The sequence below is a fragment of the Mizuhopecten yessoensis genome, unplaced genomic scaffold (assembly GCF_002113885.1).
Source record: "Mizuhopecten yessoensis strain PY_sf001 unplaced genomic scaffold, ASM211388v2 scaffold6971, whole genome shotgun sequence".
Taxonomy (NCBI): Eukaryota; Metazoa; Mollusca; class Bivalvia; order Pectinida; family Pectinidae; genus Mizuhopecten; species Mizuhopecten yessoensis.
This window is the reverse complement of record NW_018406816.1, coordinates 450,988-466,962: the sequence shown is the minus strand read 5'-3', so window position 1 is coordinate 466,962 and position 15,975 is coordinate 450,988. Positions and strand designations below refer to the sequence as shown.

Genomic DNA, 15,975 nt, shown 5'->3' with positions numbered 1-15,975 from the left:
TGCTAAGCAGTGTACAGTGGTTGCTACCATTTCCAAAACTTTATATGCCAGAAGACATAGATTAGATATAATAAGATCACACATCATAATACAGTAACCAAAAGGATACAAAGTCATGCACTAATTAACATAGAAATATACGATAAATGTTTGGTTTCAAACCTTAACATCATGTAGCTGACTCGCATTATTATTAATGGATTAAATTCAAGCTAGCATATATATGCATGCAGAAATTGAAAGAACCATGGGAAACAATGAAAACATGAAAACACCTTAAAACATAGATATACAAGTAGTTCAAGCATACACGAGGGATATATCTTAATACCAAGGTTCTTGAGCCATTTTCTTTTTTTAATATTTATATTTTTCACCAGCTTTCTGGCATTGTACTTATAATTACCCCCTCCCCGGTCTTAATCTTGTACTCCTCTTTTCAACCCCCTCTTTTTGAAGTTCATTACATCATATTTGCTCCTCTAGCACTCCCCAGCCCTTGATTTCCCTTCTCAATTTCCCCTTTCTTCTGTTCTTCCTAATCTTTACTCAATAAGATGAGTGTTGGACAATTTGAAAGATGGGTCTTTCCACGTGCAAGCCGAGCTGCAGCTGATACTCGCCATGTTGGAACCGATGAGTAGACTTAATTCAGAAACAACAAAATCCTGAAAATATCGAAGGTGTACCGTAATGTATCAAAATATTGCGATATATCGTTGCAGCCCTAATTTAACCACAGTAGCATCTATGTCACACATTGTAGGCACACTTGATGATGGTGTGCTGCATTGTGTCCAATTTTGATGCTGGTGTGCTGCATTGTGTCCACTTATACATGTACTATATATTTTCAACGTAGAATTAAAGTGCAGGAGAAAAATACCCACTACTCGGTAAGGCAAACAGAGAAATCTCAACGCTCAAGATGATATTTTTTAAAGTTTAGCATAGAGCTTTGCAAAGTGCTAGACTTCAAAAACCTTACCCTTGGGTTGATATTTCTCCCAGATTCTATCAGTCTGCACAAACTGCTATCATTCCCCATCCACCAGCCCATCGGTTAGATTATCATTTTATCCTATTCCCAAAAATAAACTTGGGTGTAGGTTTAACTGTTAGTACACTGTATATATAACCTACGTTACGGTCTTTACTGGAGCAGTCAAGACGGATCTTATCCTCCAGAGTCTGAAAGAAAACAAAATGAATGGACTTCACTGCAAACAAGCATTTCTACAGGGTGCAGCAGAGACAGACTGACCAATCACATAACTGATTCACATACTTAACTGGGATTCACATTTTTTTTTACTGGGATTCACATAATTTACTTGGATTCACACACTTTACTGAGATTCACATACTTAACTGGGATTCACATTTTTTTTTACTGTGATTCACACACTTTACTAAGTTTTCCCATACTTTACTGAGATTCCCATACTTTACTGGGATTCACATTCTTTACTGGGATTCCCATAATTTACTTGGATTCACATTCTTTACTGGGATTCACATATTTTATTGGGATTCACATATTATATTGGGATCTCAATTCTCATGAACCAATCAATTTGTGTTATATAACTTGAGGAAGATTAATTGTTACTTTTTTTTCTTTATACAAAGAAGTTTTATAAATTACTTCAGAGCTGAAATGTTTATATTACCCTCACCGATTTGATCAGTTTGACACGATGTAACAGTTAGAGCCAGCCATTAGGGGGAGAAAACTTTATTGCAATATGTTGCAATACTAAAATATTTAAAAAAAACATGAAAATCTTACATGAATAGCATATTTGCACATGTTAGGAATAGATCATCATGATGGTGGAGAAACACTGACATTATAAAAGTGTTTATGATTAACAGTTGAAATACCCTTAAATTCAATCACATATTCTATCATATATAAGAAAACTTTCTAATACCCATGTAAATGATATTGAGATCCAATATTTCATAGAGCATTTGACTTCAATTTGATCAATATACGCTGTAAACCTGTCTATAGGTCGGATTAACCTGTCTTATCTGACACACTAGAATACAATATATTGGTCACATTAACCTGTCTAATCTGACACCCTGTGGAACACATCATATTTATGGGATTATCCTGTCTAATCCCACACCCTGTGGGACATACAATATTGATCAGATTACCTGTCTAATCTGACACCATTTGGGGCATAAAATATTAATCAGATTACCTGTCTTATCTGACAACCTGTCAGACCTAACATACTGGTCAGATTAACCTGTCTAATCTGACACCAGTCGGGACATAATATATTGATCTGATTAGACAGTATATCAGAATATCAGGTATTTTTTTATAGGAAAAGGGAGTTGAACATTATGTTAGATTAGGCAGAATTTCAGAACATTCAGGGTTCAGATTAAACAAGTATCAATTTGCTATTCTTTACTTTATCATTACAATTTATTGTTGTTGTTTTTTCATAAATTTTACATTCCTTATATTGGTTTAACAATAATTTCTATAATACATCATGTGAAACAGTTAGGACTTTAAAACAAGGTTTGTGAAGTCTTATATTGACTAACCCTTTTCACCCCTAGCTAGGTAGCTGGAGTAGACTCTACAATACATTCATCTGGATGAGTCCATTATGGTCTACAGTGGTGAACGGGTTAAGGGAAGAAATTTGCTATCACCTGGTGTACAGACTTTAGATAGATAGCTTGTTATGACTCTTTGCAACATTCCACTATGACAGCTGACAGCTGTGACATCACAATAGAGACAATGGTATGACATCACGATGCCATCTAAAACAGATATTCAGTTTTTTCATGTTTCTCTAGAAATTGGTGTCTTAAAATAAATCCTACGATGTGTTATTTCGTGAAATTAATTTCACCTTCTAATAAATCAAATTGGAACTTTAAAAACAAAATTTAAATAATTTCATGAGCATCTTTCCAGTCGCTCAGGATAATTTAATTATTCAACTACATAAGTAAAAATACCTAGATTTGGATTAATATTTTTCTACTTGTCAGAAATTTAATTGTTACACCAGACTGGTTATTACTATCTGAATGTTCAATTGGTAAAAGACCCTGTTAATCGTACAATGATCCAGTATCATCATCCATACCAATTTTCAATCAGTGTGTGTTACAACACTTTCACACACTCCAATACGAGTGATTTATTTTCATTATTTTAGATTTGACCAAAAAGCAAAACTCGCATTAGCTTCATAAATGATGTCTTTGCATTTTGCAATAGCCATGATGGTACTTAATCAAGTGCTGCTTTTTTTTAAATTTTGATGAAGGGTAACACGATTACGGCCTCTGTGATTGGTCAATTTTTACTCCGTACAAGCAACAGTGTTTGGGGTTACAAAGAGGCTATGGCTGAAACAAACACACAAAACACTGAGAAGAGCAGATAATGAAAATCATACAGTGAAGAAAAAAAAATTAATATTATAGATAAGGAATGACGCCATTATAAGATAAAAATATAAACTACTGTGTCCAGAAGAACCCATTAATCAGTTATCAAATCTGAGGTTATTAGAAAAACAAGATATTTAATTGTAAAAAAAAAAAATCTGATTTAAAACGGGCAGTACTGTATTCACCATGATTAGTACCGAGGGTGCTTTAAAAACAATTAGCATGGGGATGGGGTCTATGATGAAAAAAAAAATGTAAGTTATGCCACAGACGTTGATCAGAAGACATTTACTAGGTCTGTTTAAGTACCAAGCTTGTGATGTTTCCCAAACTGCCCTTTAAATTTAAAATCCCTTGCTGGGAAACCTGTCAAAAATAAATGCATAACTTAAAATAAAAAATAAATTCCTCACACTCAACCGAGTTCTCATAATGCAGCATATGTAGGAAGGACAGACTAATAATGTTGTCATAAAGGGGGCTTTGATAAAAAGTAAAACTGCTGATTTCAAGTCTTCAGGGTTAAATGTTATAATGATCATCCAATTATTTTTTTTAAATTTATTACATCAATGAATTTTCCCAAAAAAATCCTCCCAGTTTCCATGTTCTGGGGGAGGAGAGATAGTCTACCACTTTAGCAATCCAGAGCCATAATTGTGGGTGTGGATCAGGCTGGGAGGCATTTATATATCTAATTTCAATGGGTACTAAAAATTGATACCGAGCACTAGTAAATGGCAAATACAGTACTTCACAAATTGATTCATATGACTTTTTACATATTGACTTTATTAAACTTTCTCATACAAAAGTTGTTTAAATGTTTACAAATGTATCCACCAATTTAAAGCACTATATATATTTATATTTCTACCTTTCACCGTCCAACAAGATTACAGAGATAGCATAAAGGTACAAATTTACCACACACTACCATAACTGTTTTATATCATAATAGTTTTCTAGGAGACCATCTTCTTCATTAGAGCATAAAACTAAATCTTCCTTACATGCACACATGCATGTAGTTTTTCTAATTTGAAAAAAAAATCATAAGGAGTTGTAAAATTGAACATAAAACTATTTAAAATATATTCTTTAAATTTCAAAACTTAGATTCCGTTTGGCATAAGTGTTCAGTTTCAAAAGTCTTAGGATTTTAGAGTGACACTATATATAACTTGTGAAATTAAATTTGATATACCGGTATATAGGATCATATACACAATAAACAAAAACAAAACAAAAACATTAAAATAAAATCAAAACGACAGAAGCTGTTATATTATTATTAATAGCAAATTACATTAATGAAAGAAATGTGAAGCAGTCAGCTCTGAGCTATAAATATCTTTTCCGTCCAAAGCGTAAACTACGTTATTGCATCATCAATGTTTCAATCAGATACGATCTACGAAGGTGAAGGCAAGCATCATTTACTGGATGTAACAGACAAAGACAATCACAATGTAGCATCTCAGAAACAAACGAACAGTTTTAAATCGGAGGCATGTCACAATACTTTATGGTACAGGAGAAGTCCATGCTGCTCTTCCGACTTCACTTAAGGATATTTTATTTTTACAGATGAGGATATTCGAATGTCATTCCCTCAGAGATCTCTCTCCGTGTCTCCAGTAGGCCCAAATTTTACCTTAAGTATACTTGTCACTGTACTCTCGGCTCGCAGGATTAGACTAGCACTCGGCTGAGTTGTGGGCTGGGAATTCTTCGCCGGTTTGGCCGATTCATTCCGTCTAGAATATAATTACTAATTCAACATGATGTATTGGTAGTATTCTCAGGATGACTCGGATCAATTGTGGCCGATATAAAGCCACAAACACTGACAGAATGAAATGTTAGTGTCGTTTTCCCAAAATATATATACCACTGCAGCAAATTTTGGCCCCTTCTTATCACCCTATTCGGAGATATTTAGGAATGTGACAATTCAACATCCTGCATTCTTTTTGCCTAGATCTTTCTACATGTGAAAGGGGCATTTTCAGGTCTTCAGAGGAAGATTTTGTTTTAAATTTGTAACAGAAGTTCTCCCCTTTGGCTGCTAAACCTGGGGCCTTTACCGGGTTAAAACGCCTAAACATAACTTCAGATCCCCATCATCTAAGTACAGTCCCTGCCAAGCTAAAATCCATTATCAAAGTGTATTATTCTTTTAAATGTACCTTTGAAGATTGTTTTTTCAACATTACAATTTATAATACATTATCCGATAGATAGATCTTGTTACTTGCTTGAAAACGGGTTCATTAGAAAATGTTTCAGATTGTTATATTTACCTGCGAGTGAGTAGACGCTCTATTTGTGGTTGGGACAGTAGGTCGTATTTCATACACTCGTGGATCAGTTGTAACAAAGCCTCACAGCTGTGAAAACAAACACAATAAAATTAAAGTTGGAATAAGTATGAAAAAGAGACATAGACAAGAGATCCCAGAAAGATCCTGGCACCATCATTGTACCCTCCGCATTAGTTCTGTAAAAGGTGGCACTATCTGTACCACTATTCCTCGTCCTACTACAAACCGGTGCCGTTGACCCTCCCCGTTCAAGGTAGGAGAATCCTAGATAGGGAGTTAAAGAATTTGGGTTGGTTTTTCAAAAAAAGGGGGAATAGTGTAAAAGAGGTGCATTGACAAGGTTGCCTTACAAGCTTCAGCTGTTGGGAATTTCTCTTTAACTCAGCGGTAAAGCATCAGGCTGGAGAGCCAAGGGTTCGAGCCCCAGCGGCGGCACTAACTTTATCACTATTCCTCGTCCTACTTAAGTTGTGCGTCAGCTCAATCTTTTCTCTTATCTGCATGATCAAGTCATGTTAACAGTAAATGCACATTGAGGCATCTTTTGATCTAAACTTCAAACCGCTATGTATAAAGACAACTTTCAACATGAGTTTGTAGTTTCACATTTTACTAGTAATGTATTTAATGTGAAAGAAATAGAACCGATCATTGCAATATGAGAAAGATCTGTTAAGTACTTCCTGTGGCCATCTTGTTTTTATGATCACTCTCAAAACAAAACATGCACAGCTTATAATTACTAACCAAGGGGATCCTACACATCAAATTTAAGAAAGATCCCTCCAGTACTTTCTGAGAAATAGCAATAACAAACCTTCACTGTCAATATCCAAGATGGCCACATGTCAGCCATGTTGTTTAACCGATCAGTCTCAAAAGTAAATGTCCACAACAACAGACAAAGAGTATTATAATCTGCACATTAAATTTGAGGAAGATCCCTCCAGTACTTTCTAAGAAATAACGATAATAAACCTTCACTGTCAATATCAATTTTTTTTACAATTAAACAATCAGAGAACTGTGCACATGCTGACGGTTCAATGGGAGATAACTCACTATTTCAACAGCTTAATATGTACTAAATAGCTCCTGTATAAATCACAATACCTCTTCATATGTTATACATGTGTATTGTAGTAATTCTTGTGGTTGTTAGAGATCAAATAATCGTTATGTTACAAAGCTGCCAATAATGCAATAATGAAACTTCACGTCTGCATTTTTGGCTCTTTCCACAGACATCATGTATACAACACCCTTTCTATATTCATTTATATGCATTTTGAGATAATTGTCTTGTTACTTATCGTATAATGCTGACTTGTTTGCCTTTTTTATCTACTATATCTATAACTGACACTGTAGAAATACTATACTAAAGCGCCTTAAGAGTAATTTTACTAATTTTATAGGGCACTATATAAATGTTTTATATTATTATTATTATTATAAACATAGAGTACAAGAGGCACAGATCCTGTGTGTATAGTCATTTTTAGATTTGTACGTTTAATCATTTTTATCTAAATCCTAATTCCACTCTTGTAAAAACCTTGTTAAGCAATCCAAAAGTAGCTCCGATTTTAGTTTGCACTGACACGATCAATTCCATAACGATATTAAACAACTCTGTCCAAAAACTTTGAAACTAAACAAAATGAAATCTAATTTGTAAAGTCTGCTATTACCATTACATAAAGTAAAGGAAATTCCCGAGGGATCAAAGAAAAAATGTTTAGGTGGTCGGGTGGCGCAGTGGATACAATGCGCTCGCCTTTCACCAAGGCGAGCATGGTTTGATTCCCTAATCCAATATGAAAAGCTATTTGGTCACCAGCCGATCATGTGGGTTTTCTCCGGCTTCTCCACTTTCCTCCCACATTAAAACACCCCCACCCCCCCAAGTGCCAACATCCGGGCCAACAAGAGCGAATCATTTAAATGGTTATAACTTGTTTCATAATTGTTGTAAAATACATTAAGTTTATATAAAAACTCTTTTAACCCTTTCACCAATGTAGACCATAATGAACTCATCCAGGTCAATGCATGGTAGAGTCTACTAAAGTAACATAGGGTTGAAAGGGTTAATTTAAAATCTAAACAGCTCAACAGATCAGAGGTAGGAATTCTGTATCAATGTACTCACTTGAGTCTGACATCAGTGAGATCCAAAAGTGGGACAGAGTTGAGCAGGAGGTCAAATCCCTGTTCCAGTTCTTTACCGAAGTCCTGTCCGGGAGCCTGTTGGTTAAACTTCAGCAGCACTTGTGGCAGCTGTACAACGAAATGGAACAAGGCATCACAAGTGATACAAATCCCCTCGCATTCACATTCACACATTATGTATAATATAAATATGTATAAATTTCATGAAATTCCCTTGAGGAATGAAGTGAATTTTTTTTTTCCTAAAAATAGTAACAGTGACCTTGACCTTCAACGTAGAAATCCGAACTTGTTCAAGGCATTGTCATACCAAACACTTGTATGAAGTTTAATAAATTCTGTTGAGGAATGAAGTGGCTAGAGTGATGACAAAGTTTTTCTAAAAATTGTAACAGTGACCTTGACCTTCAACGTCGTAACCTGACACACGCAAACTTGTTCAAGGTATTGTCATATCAAACACTTGTCATCGAGTTTCATGAAATTCCGTTGGGAAATGAAGTTGATTGAGCTATGACGAATATTTAACATGCGTACATATATATGTAGACGGAATCCTATATCCCCTCAAACTTTTGTTGCAAGGGATAATTAAGGAAAGTTACACATGATTAACAAGGCATTGTAGACGATACAGGTACTGTATACCGGACAACTTCTTGCCTTGTAAAATATTTTCCCTTCACTGAAAAAACTCATGTTCGCCTAGTGTTAATTTTGTTCTTCACATATAATTACTGTATGTTGTGTGTACTAATAATTAATAACGATTAATCAACTTTTAATTACAATGTATTATGTTGTTTACTCATGTTTGTCGTAATGAATAAAAAAAAAAAGGCAAAAATTAAACTGCTGCAAAAGTTCCAAGTATACAGCAATACTATATTGTTATCCTGAAAAATATTTCATTAATCTGCAAGAGGTTTGATGTTGTACGCTACTGATATACTGTGAAACAAGAAATTTTCATTCCAGTTTAATATTTTGCCTATTTTCGCCCTCCATAATAAGGACAAATCTATCATTACAGTGAACTTTTGGCAACAACATAATGTACATAGTATTTATATGTTAAAGGCGATTTAACATAGGGCGAAAATGGATTTTACCGCCAAAGAACGAAAATTTCCCGGCATACAGTATGACATTACAAACAAGAGTCATATCATTGCAAATTGTTGCGTTACGACTCTTTAAATAGATCTTTCACGTTGGCAATGATTCAAGAATCGATATATCCTAAATACGTATTTATAACCTATATAATCTATCAATTTATAATCGCACGAGGGTTTTTTTTGTGAAAATTTACTCAACGTGAAAGCATGAATATTTACACGCCCCCAAACTTCCACTTTCACAGTTTTTATATAATGATTGGATAAATTACCTTTAAATAAGTAAATGCTGCCCACTTGAGTTCTTCCTGACTGTCTGCGGAATCCACTAGCCCCATAAAACAGGCACGGAACAGCTCGCAGTACAGGTAGGAGCGATTTAGTTTCTGTGTAAAAAAAGTAATATTTCATGTAACACCTGTTAATAAACCCTTACTTTTATTATAATATTTCATCAAAGCACAAAAACAATTTAAAACGTTTTCCTGTGAACATGAACTGATGAAATTTTGTTTTGTTTGAATTTAAATATAAGAGGATAATATTTCATGTAACACCTGTAAGTAAAACCTTACTTTTAACCCATTCACCCCTAAAGTCACATTTGAACATTACCAAATCAAAGACTCAGCAAGTCTAGTTTAAACATGTAGGGTTGAATGAGTTAATAGATTATTTTGTTCAAAGACAAAACCACAACTTTAAAAGCAATTTTCCATTACTACAGTAGAACATAAATTGATAAAAATTCATGAAAAAGCTATGCAGATATAATCAACAAATCAACAAAATTTCATATATTTCGTACAAAACTATTAAGCAAAAACAAAATTGTTTAGGTCATCTAATAAATAACAAATATCCTCAGTTTGTCAAAAACCTAAAAACAGTCCGACAGTATTATCTTGAAATTTCATACACATTTTGTGCTTATTTTCCAACTGAGACAAAAAACACCACAACTATCAAAATATGGAAGGACAGACAGGAATTCTACAGAAGTGGATGTATATCCTACCCCAGCTGGCAGCCATGTCGATTTTCAGACTTGGATCTAAATCAACTCTGATTGGGCAATTGATACATCAAGTTATGTGCAGAAAATTTCATGAAAATCAAAGCATTCCTTCAAGGGTAAGGCTACGGACACCTTGTGCAGACAACACAACAGACACTCTAGATCTGGTTGCCTGTAAACAAAATGAACAATCCCATTTTAAGGCATCCTAGATACTCCAGGGGTTACGCTCACTCACACACTCTGGACCCCTGGAATACGTCATGAGGAAACCGAAGGCTCTGAACTCACAACCTTGTTGATGAGACAAGAACATTAGTTTGATCCTTTGATGTGCATAAACAAATTCTCGCAATCGCATAACAGTAAAATTGACTGGCTTTTAAGTCGGGTGTCGTTTCTCTGTAATCTTAAAAGGACAGGTATCAGCCTAGCGATTTGTCAGTGTTTTTTTTACATGAGACCAATCAAATAAAGTTTTCTTAAATTTGCTTTGACATATTCCTAGGGTGCAGATAGCATAAGTGAGCGTTACCCCTGGAGTATGGAGGATGGTTTTAAGGAAACATTAGGAAATATTTACCAGAAGTTTTTCTGTGACACACAACTGCTCCACAAACGGCTGAACGTCACTGGTCGGGTTAAGGATGGCCTCCAGGGATACCAGTCCATTGATGGTGGGACAGATCGCGAGATGAGACACCTCCAGTACAGACTGGGTAGGTAGGGCCAAGTCCTGTACTCTAGTTAAAAAAAAAGAAGTCGTTAACAAAATACTCTCATTCATTCAACCCCAACATACTTGTAGGCACATACTGCAGACTGGACTCCGCAGGGAAACAGTGTCGAACCTCTGACAGAAATAACCGTATAAATAGAGGATATTTAATAGTTCCCCGAGGATTACGATATATATTTCACGAGTATGGCAGAATAACGATATTTTTCACCAGTACAAAGTACAAGTACAAACATCAGTATGTTCTGCCATACAAGTGATATATATTTATGTCATAAAACGGGAAAATCATTAAATTTTCTATAAACTACATTCTTAAAGTAAAATGACCCAAAAAAATGCTTCGGCAAAAAAGTGCAGAAATTAGTAGCATAATATTTGATGCCACTTTCTTATGACGTCACTCTTGACAACAAGGCTGTGTGCCATTGTGAATGGGCTACTATAGCTGACATCTTCTGCTCTTTTCTGGTAGGGTTTGCTTACAAAATGTTATCAATTGCATAAGTAAGCTAATAACTTTGTGTATGTACCAAGGATGTACAAAAACAAACACTTATTCCACCAGCGCGTCATCTGCAGGTGAACAGAAAATCTGCCGCAGTAAATTGAAAATACCATATTGATTGGTCAATATAAAATCGACACTGGACCTTATATATCACATGTGAAGATACAACATATAACTATTGTCTATCTAACAGTAGGCATTGGTGAACATACTAATTTTCTGCATCAAATGAACTGACCCATTTTACTGTGTCGTACGGCCATGTCATAAATATGGTATTACACACGTGTAATAAAACCTAAAGGTGCTGCGATTGGTCAAAACCGTGGGAACATATTCCTACGCCACTACAGGTACTATTTCTATACACTATACCTCATGATACATTTACTGTTATTTTGAATGAATTTGAAATGTTTCTTTTGTCATTATTATTTTCATTGTTTTTAAAAAATTAAAATCTGGAACTGCTTTGCACTGCGCGAAACGACAATAGGATGATCGGAATACTTTGGTTTTTACCTCTATAGAGTCAGCTGATAGCACATAATGTTGTTTGAAGGTTTTTTCTTCAAATTATGAATGTTATGTGATAAATAGAATCTTACATTCGTGTCCATGTCATATCTAATTTATCAAACAAGGTCGATAACTTGATTTGACATGAGCCTTTGTCCAAGTCATATTGAATTTATATTGAATTTATTAAATTTGTTCAAAATTTGTATATGACACTCTCCTAAAAACTTGTGTCAAATCAAGTTATTGAACTTGTTTAACAAATTCAATATGACATGGACACCAATGTAAGATCCTATATGTTTGTTCAGAGTACTAGATCAACAAGAGTACCGTGGGGCAGAACAGTATACACCCGTCGAATGTCATATAGTGTTATATACTTTCTTACATTGAAATAAGATCTGCATTATTCTAAGAGTGGTTAGCTGACATGCTATAAAAAATGTAGGAGAAAATCTCTGGACAAAAAATAAAATACTGAAATGAACAAAAGGCAATAACTTTTGTAAAAGTCGTCGAATCAAAATTCTTTTAAGGGAGACACAACTTCATATCATGATTATAATGTATACTAAGTTTCAAAGAGATCGGTCGAAAAATGTAAGAGGAGATTGACGGACAAACAAAAGTTTACGCCGGACGGACAGCCCCATACCATAATACTCCCATCAAATTTGACGGGCGTATAAAATCAGATTTTGAAATCTTCTACAAGCCCAACCTAATTTTTCAGTCAATATCGAAAATGTTCGGTAGCAGCCCTGACATGTTAGCTTTTAGCCAAGGCATCTGCCTAGAAGAAATTTACAGCCCTGGATTATACTGCATGTATAAATAATATCGAAGGGGCAGTTTTAACAAATTCTTCAGAAAATCACCAGTTTCTGAATTCATGTTCCCAGAATGTCTTTCCCCTTTTGCGAAAGTTTCCCCTATTAACTTGAATAATATCAATAAAACATATTCTTTGATTCTTTAACCATTATTTAGAATGATGGAATAGAAGTAATGTTAGATTTGATTAACCCTTCCACCCCTATGAAACTTAAGTAAACCTTACCATGCAATGATCTGGATGAGTCCATTATGGTCTACAGGGTGTAAGGGTTAAGAATAATGAGTTTTACAGGAAGAATACACATTTTTTTTCTAATTTTCCAGCCTGTATTATCTTCTCGGTTCACTTGAGATCAATTAGGCTTTACTGTATGTATATAGAACCAACAAATACTGTTTTAATATAATAGAGAACTTACTTGAGGAGGGATTTAAGCGCTGATGCCACCTTCAGGCGAGTCTGACTGGGAACAACATCCGACTGAAGCTGACTTAGTGTGCCCTGGACATTGACTTTGGTCTGCTCAAAGTCATGAAATTTGTCTGCAATTACATGAAATAAGTGTTCTGTTTAACCTGCAAGTCACAAGTTTTTGGAGTGGTTGGGTGGTGCAGGGAATTTGAATAACGCTTTCACCTTCCACCAAGGCGGCGCCAGGATTTGATTCCCCAATCGGACATAAAAAGGTATGACTGACGGGTATGGGATCACCTGCCAAACCAACTGGGTTTTCCCCGGTAACACTGGTTTCCTCCCACATCATATGTATAACACACATAGGGATTAATATAAGTAGAAATAACTTATTTACATTTATATTATATACCAATATTTTTCAATTTGAATCATTGAATTTTTTTAAATTCATCTTCTTTCCAGATTGGCTCACTGCTTTTTAGATTTGAATAGAAAATGACACATCATGTAAAAAAGGCAGAAAAAAACTTGGAAATATTAAAAAAATCTTTTAAATGGTCATATGGGATAGCTGTCCCAATTTCTCCCTAAAATCAACAAGTTTTCAAAGACAAGTTTTATATTAATTTCAAATCACAGCAACGTCATGTGGACAGCTTTCTAAAATGAAAAGATAATTCCGAATTCTCCAGATTTTTTGAACTGCAAAGGATCAGGGAACTCAACAAGAGGCCCAGAGGGCCTGTATCGCTCACCTGGATATCTAAGCAATCATGGCAAAATATTCTCCAAATAAGATCCAACGGAATATGCCAGACCTCAAGGCCAATCCTTGTAGCATATCTGTATTTGATTTTTTATGCCCAGCAATTTTATGTAAGGTTATGGGGTGGGGATCTCAACTGTTTCCAAGCTGTGACTCAGAAACTAGGTCCCTAGGGTTGTGGCCAGACCCCAGGATCAATTCTAATATCATGACTGCATTTGTCTCTTTTTGCTCAGCATTTGTATATTAAGTTTTGGGGTGGGGATCTCAACCGTTTCAAAGTTATGACCCAGGGGTTATGTCTGCAAGGGTGTGGCAGACCCTTGGGTCAATTCTAATATCATGACTGCATTCGTCTCTTTATGCCCAACAAATGTATATATAGTTTTGGGGTGGGGATCTTAACCGTTTCAAAGTTATGACCCAGGGGTTAAGTCTCCAAGGGTGGGGCCAGACCATAGGGCCATCCTGGAAGCAAATGTGCATTCCTCTCGTTATAATCAACAATTGTATATATGGTTATATGGTGGAGATCTCAAAAATTTCCAAGTAAAAAAAAAAATTGACCCCACCCCTTAACCCGGGGGGGTCAGCCCCACCATTTGTACAATTTTGAATCCCTGCCTCCCATGAATGCTTTTGATTAAATATGATTGATATCCAGTGCATAGTTCTACAGAAGAAGTCGTTTGTAGCAATATAGTCAAAATGCCCCCTTTTGGCCCCGCCCCTCAGCCCCCTGGGGGGTCAGCCCAACCATTTGTACAATTTTGAATCCACACCACCTAGGGATGCTTCCAGTTAAATATGGTTGATATCCATCTCTTAGTTCCAGAGAAGATGTCGCTTAAAGCAATATAGCCAAATTGCCCCCTTATTGCCCCGCCCCTCAGCCCCCTGGGGGGTCAGCCCCATCATTTGTACAATTTTGAATCCCCACCACCTAGGGATGCTTCCAGTCAAATTTAGTTAAATTCCAATAAGTGGTTAAGAAGAAGAAGTCGTTTAAAGAAATTGTTGACGGACGGACGACGGACGCCACGGTATGGCATAAGCTCACCTTGGTCCTTTGGACCCGGTGAGCTAAAAAGCTTGAATGCTATGCCAAACACCTTTGGGTTAACAGGGAGGTTACTATATCAAAGTCCCTAATTTTTGCAGATTCGCTTAAATGATTTGCAATATCAAGGTTTTGCAGTTTTCAGGTCTAGGGGCCATTGCATAAGTTTAGGATGAATTAATTTGCTTTTAATTTTATGGGTTTTCTTCTGTAGAAAATATCATTTATTCACATCCCCTCAATATAAGCATTATTTGTATCAAGTATCATTCAAATTGGTTCAGTACTTTGGGAGGAGTAGTGCAAACAGCGTTTCAGGGTTTCTGCGCTTCTTCTGGTAGTTGGAATGAGAGAAAAATACTCTAAAGCCTTGGGTTTTACCAAATTTTTATAACCCCTCAGGTGGAATTTCCCTATCCTACACCCCTCTGCATGAAAGAGTCTTCTAACATTGTCTGTGTAAGTACCTGTGTCTTCGGACATGGCCACATACAACAAAGCCTGCACTGTTGTGTTATCTCCGATCTTCTGAGCGGCGACACTGGCACTGTCAATGATAGCCAGGATTTCCAGGGGAGTGTGTCCGTCCTTGATCATCTGTAGCGACTGGTGTATACACAACATCAGCCAGTGGAGTGTGTTCTGTAGACACTTACACAGTGTTAGACTACTGTCCAGACTGCAGGTAAAACTGGGAAAAAGATGGGGAAGAATTTTCCTATAACACATACCTAATGAATCTTAATGTCATGATACAGTCAGGTTTCAAAATAGATTTGTACAAGGTTACGTATTTCAAATTGTGATAATACCTACAGTTTTATTATTAAACCTAGTAGTCAGAATTCCTTTTTAGCTGGGAAAATTGACTGTTTTGAATTTTATGCAATGATATTATCAACAAATCAAAACAAGATTGGATTCCGAATATTCATCAACATGTATAGGTTGTTGAATTTTCAGAAAGCAAATTTAGTAATTTTACAATGCTTCCATAGCAAAAATATGGATGGCATTATAAAAGTAGCAAAATTTAC

At 35.7% G+C, this 15,975-nt stretch overlaps 1 protein-coding gene across 5 annotated transcripts in view; it reads right to left on the bottom strand.

Moving 5' to 3' along the window:
• The window catches only part of LOC110452910 (mediator of RNA polymerase II transcription subunit 24-like), a 43,876-nt gene that overhangs the window by 21,950 nt on the left and 5,951 nt on the right, over positions 1-15,975 (bottom strand). For 4 of the 5 annotated variants that reach the window (XM_021501656.1, XM_021501657.1, XM_021501658.1 and 1 more), the window contains exons 5-12: positions 15,406-15,629; positions 13,114-13,237; positions 10,669-10,828; positions 9,340-9,453; positions 7,927-8,054; positions 5,751-5,837; positions 5,102-5,204; positions 1,144-1,191 (exon numbers count right to left, since the gene is read on the bottom strand). In XM_021501656.1, coding sequence (XP_021357331.1) covers positions 1,144-1,191; positions 5,102-5,204; positions 5,751-5,837; positions 7,927-8,054; positions 9,340-9,453; positions 10,669-10,828; positions 13,114-13,237; positions 15,406-15,629 — 988 coding nt within the window. The remainder of the gene's footprint in view (positions 1-1,143; positions 1,192-5,101; positions 5,205-5,750; positions 5,838-7,926; positions 8,055-9,339; positions 9,454-10,668; positions 10,829-13,113; positions 13,238-15,405; positions 15,630-15,975) is intronic. The other variant, XM_021501659.1, reaches the window with a different exon arrangement.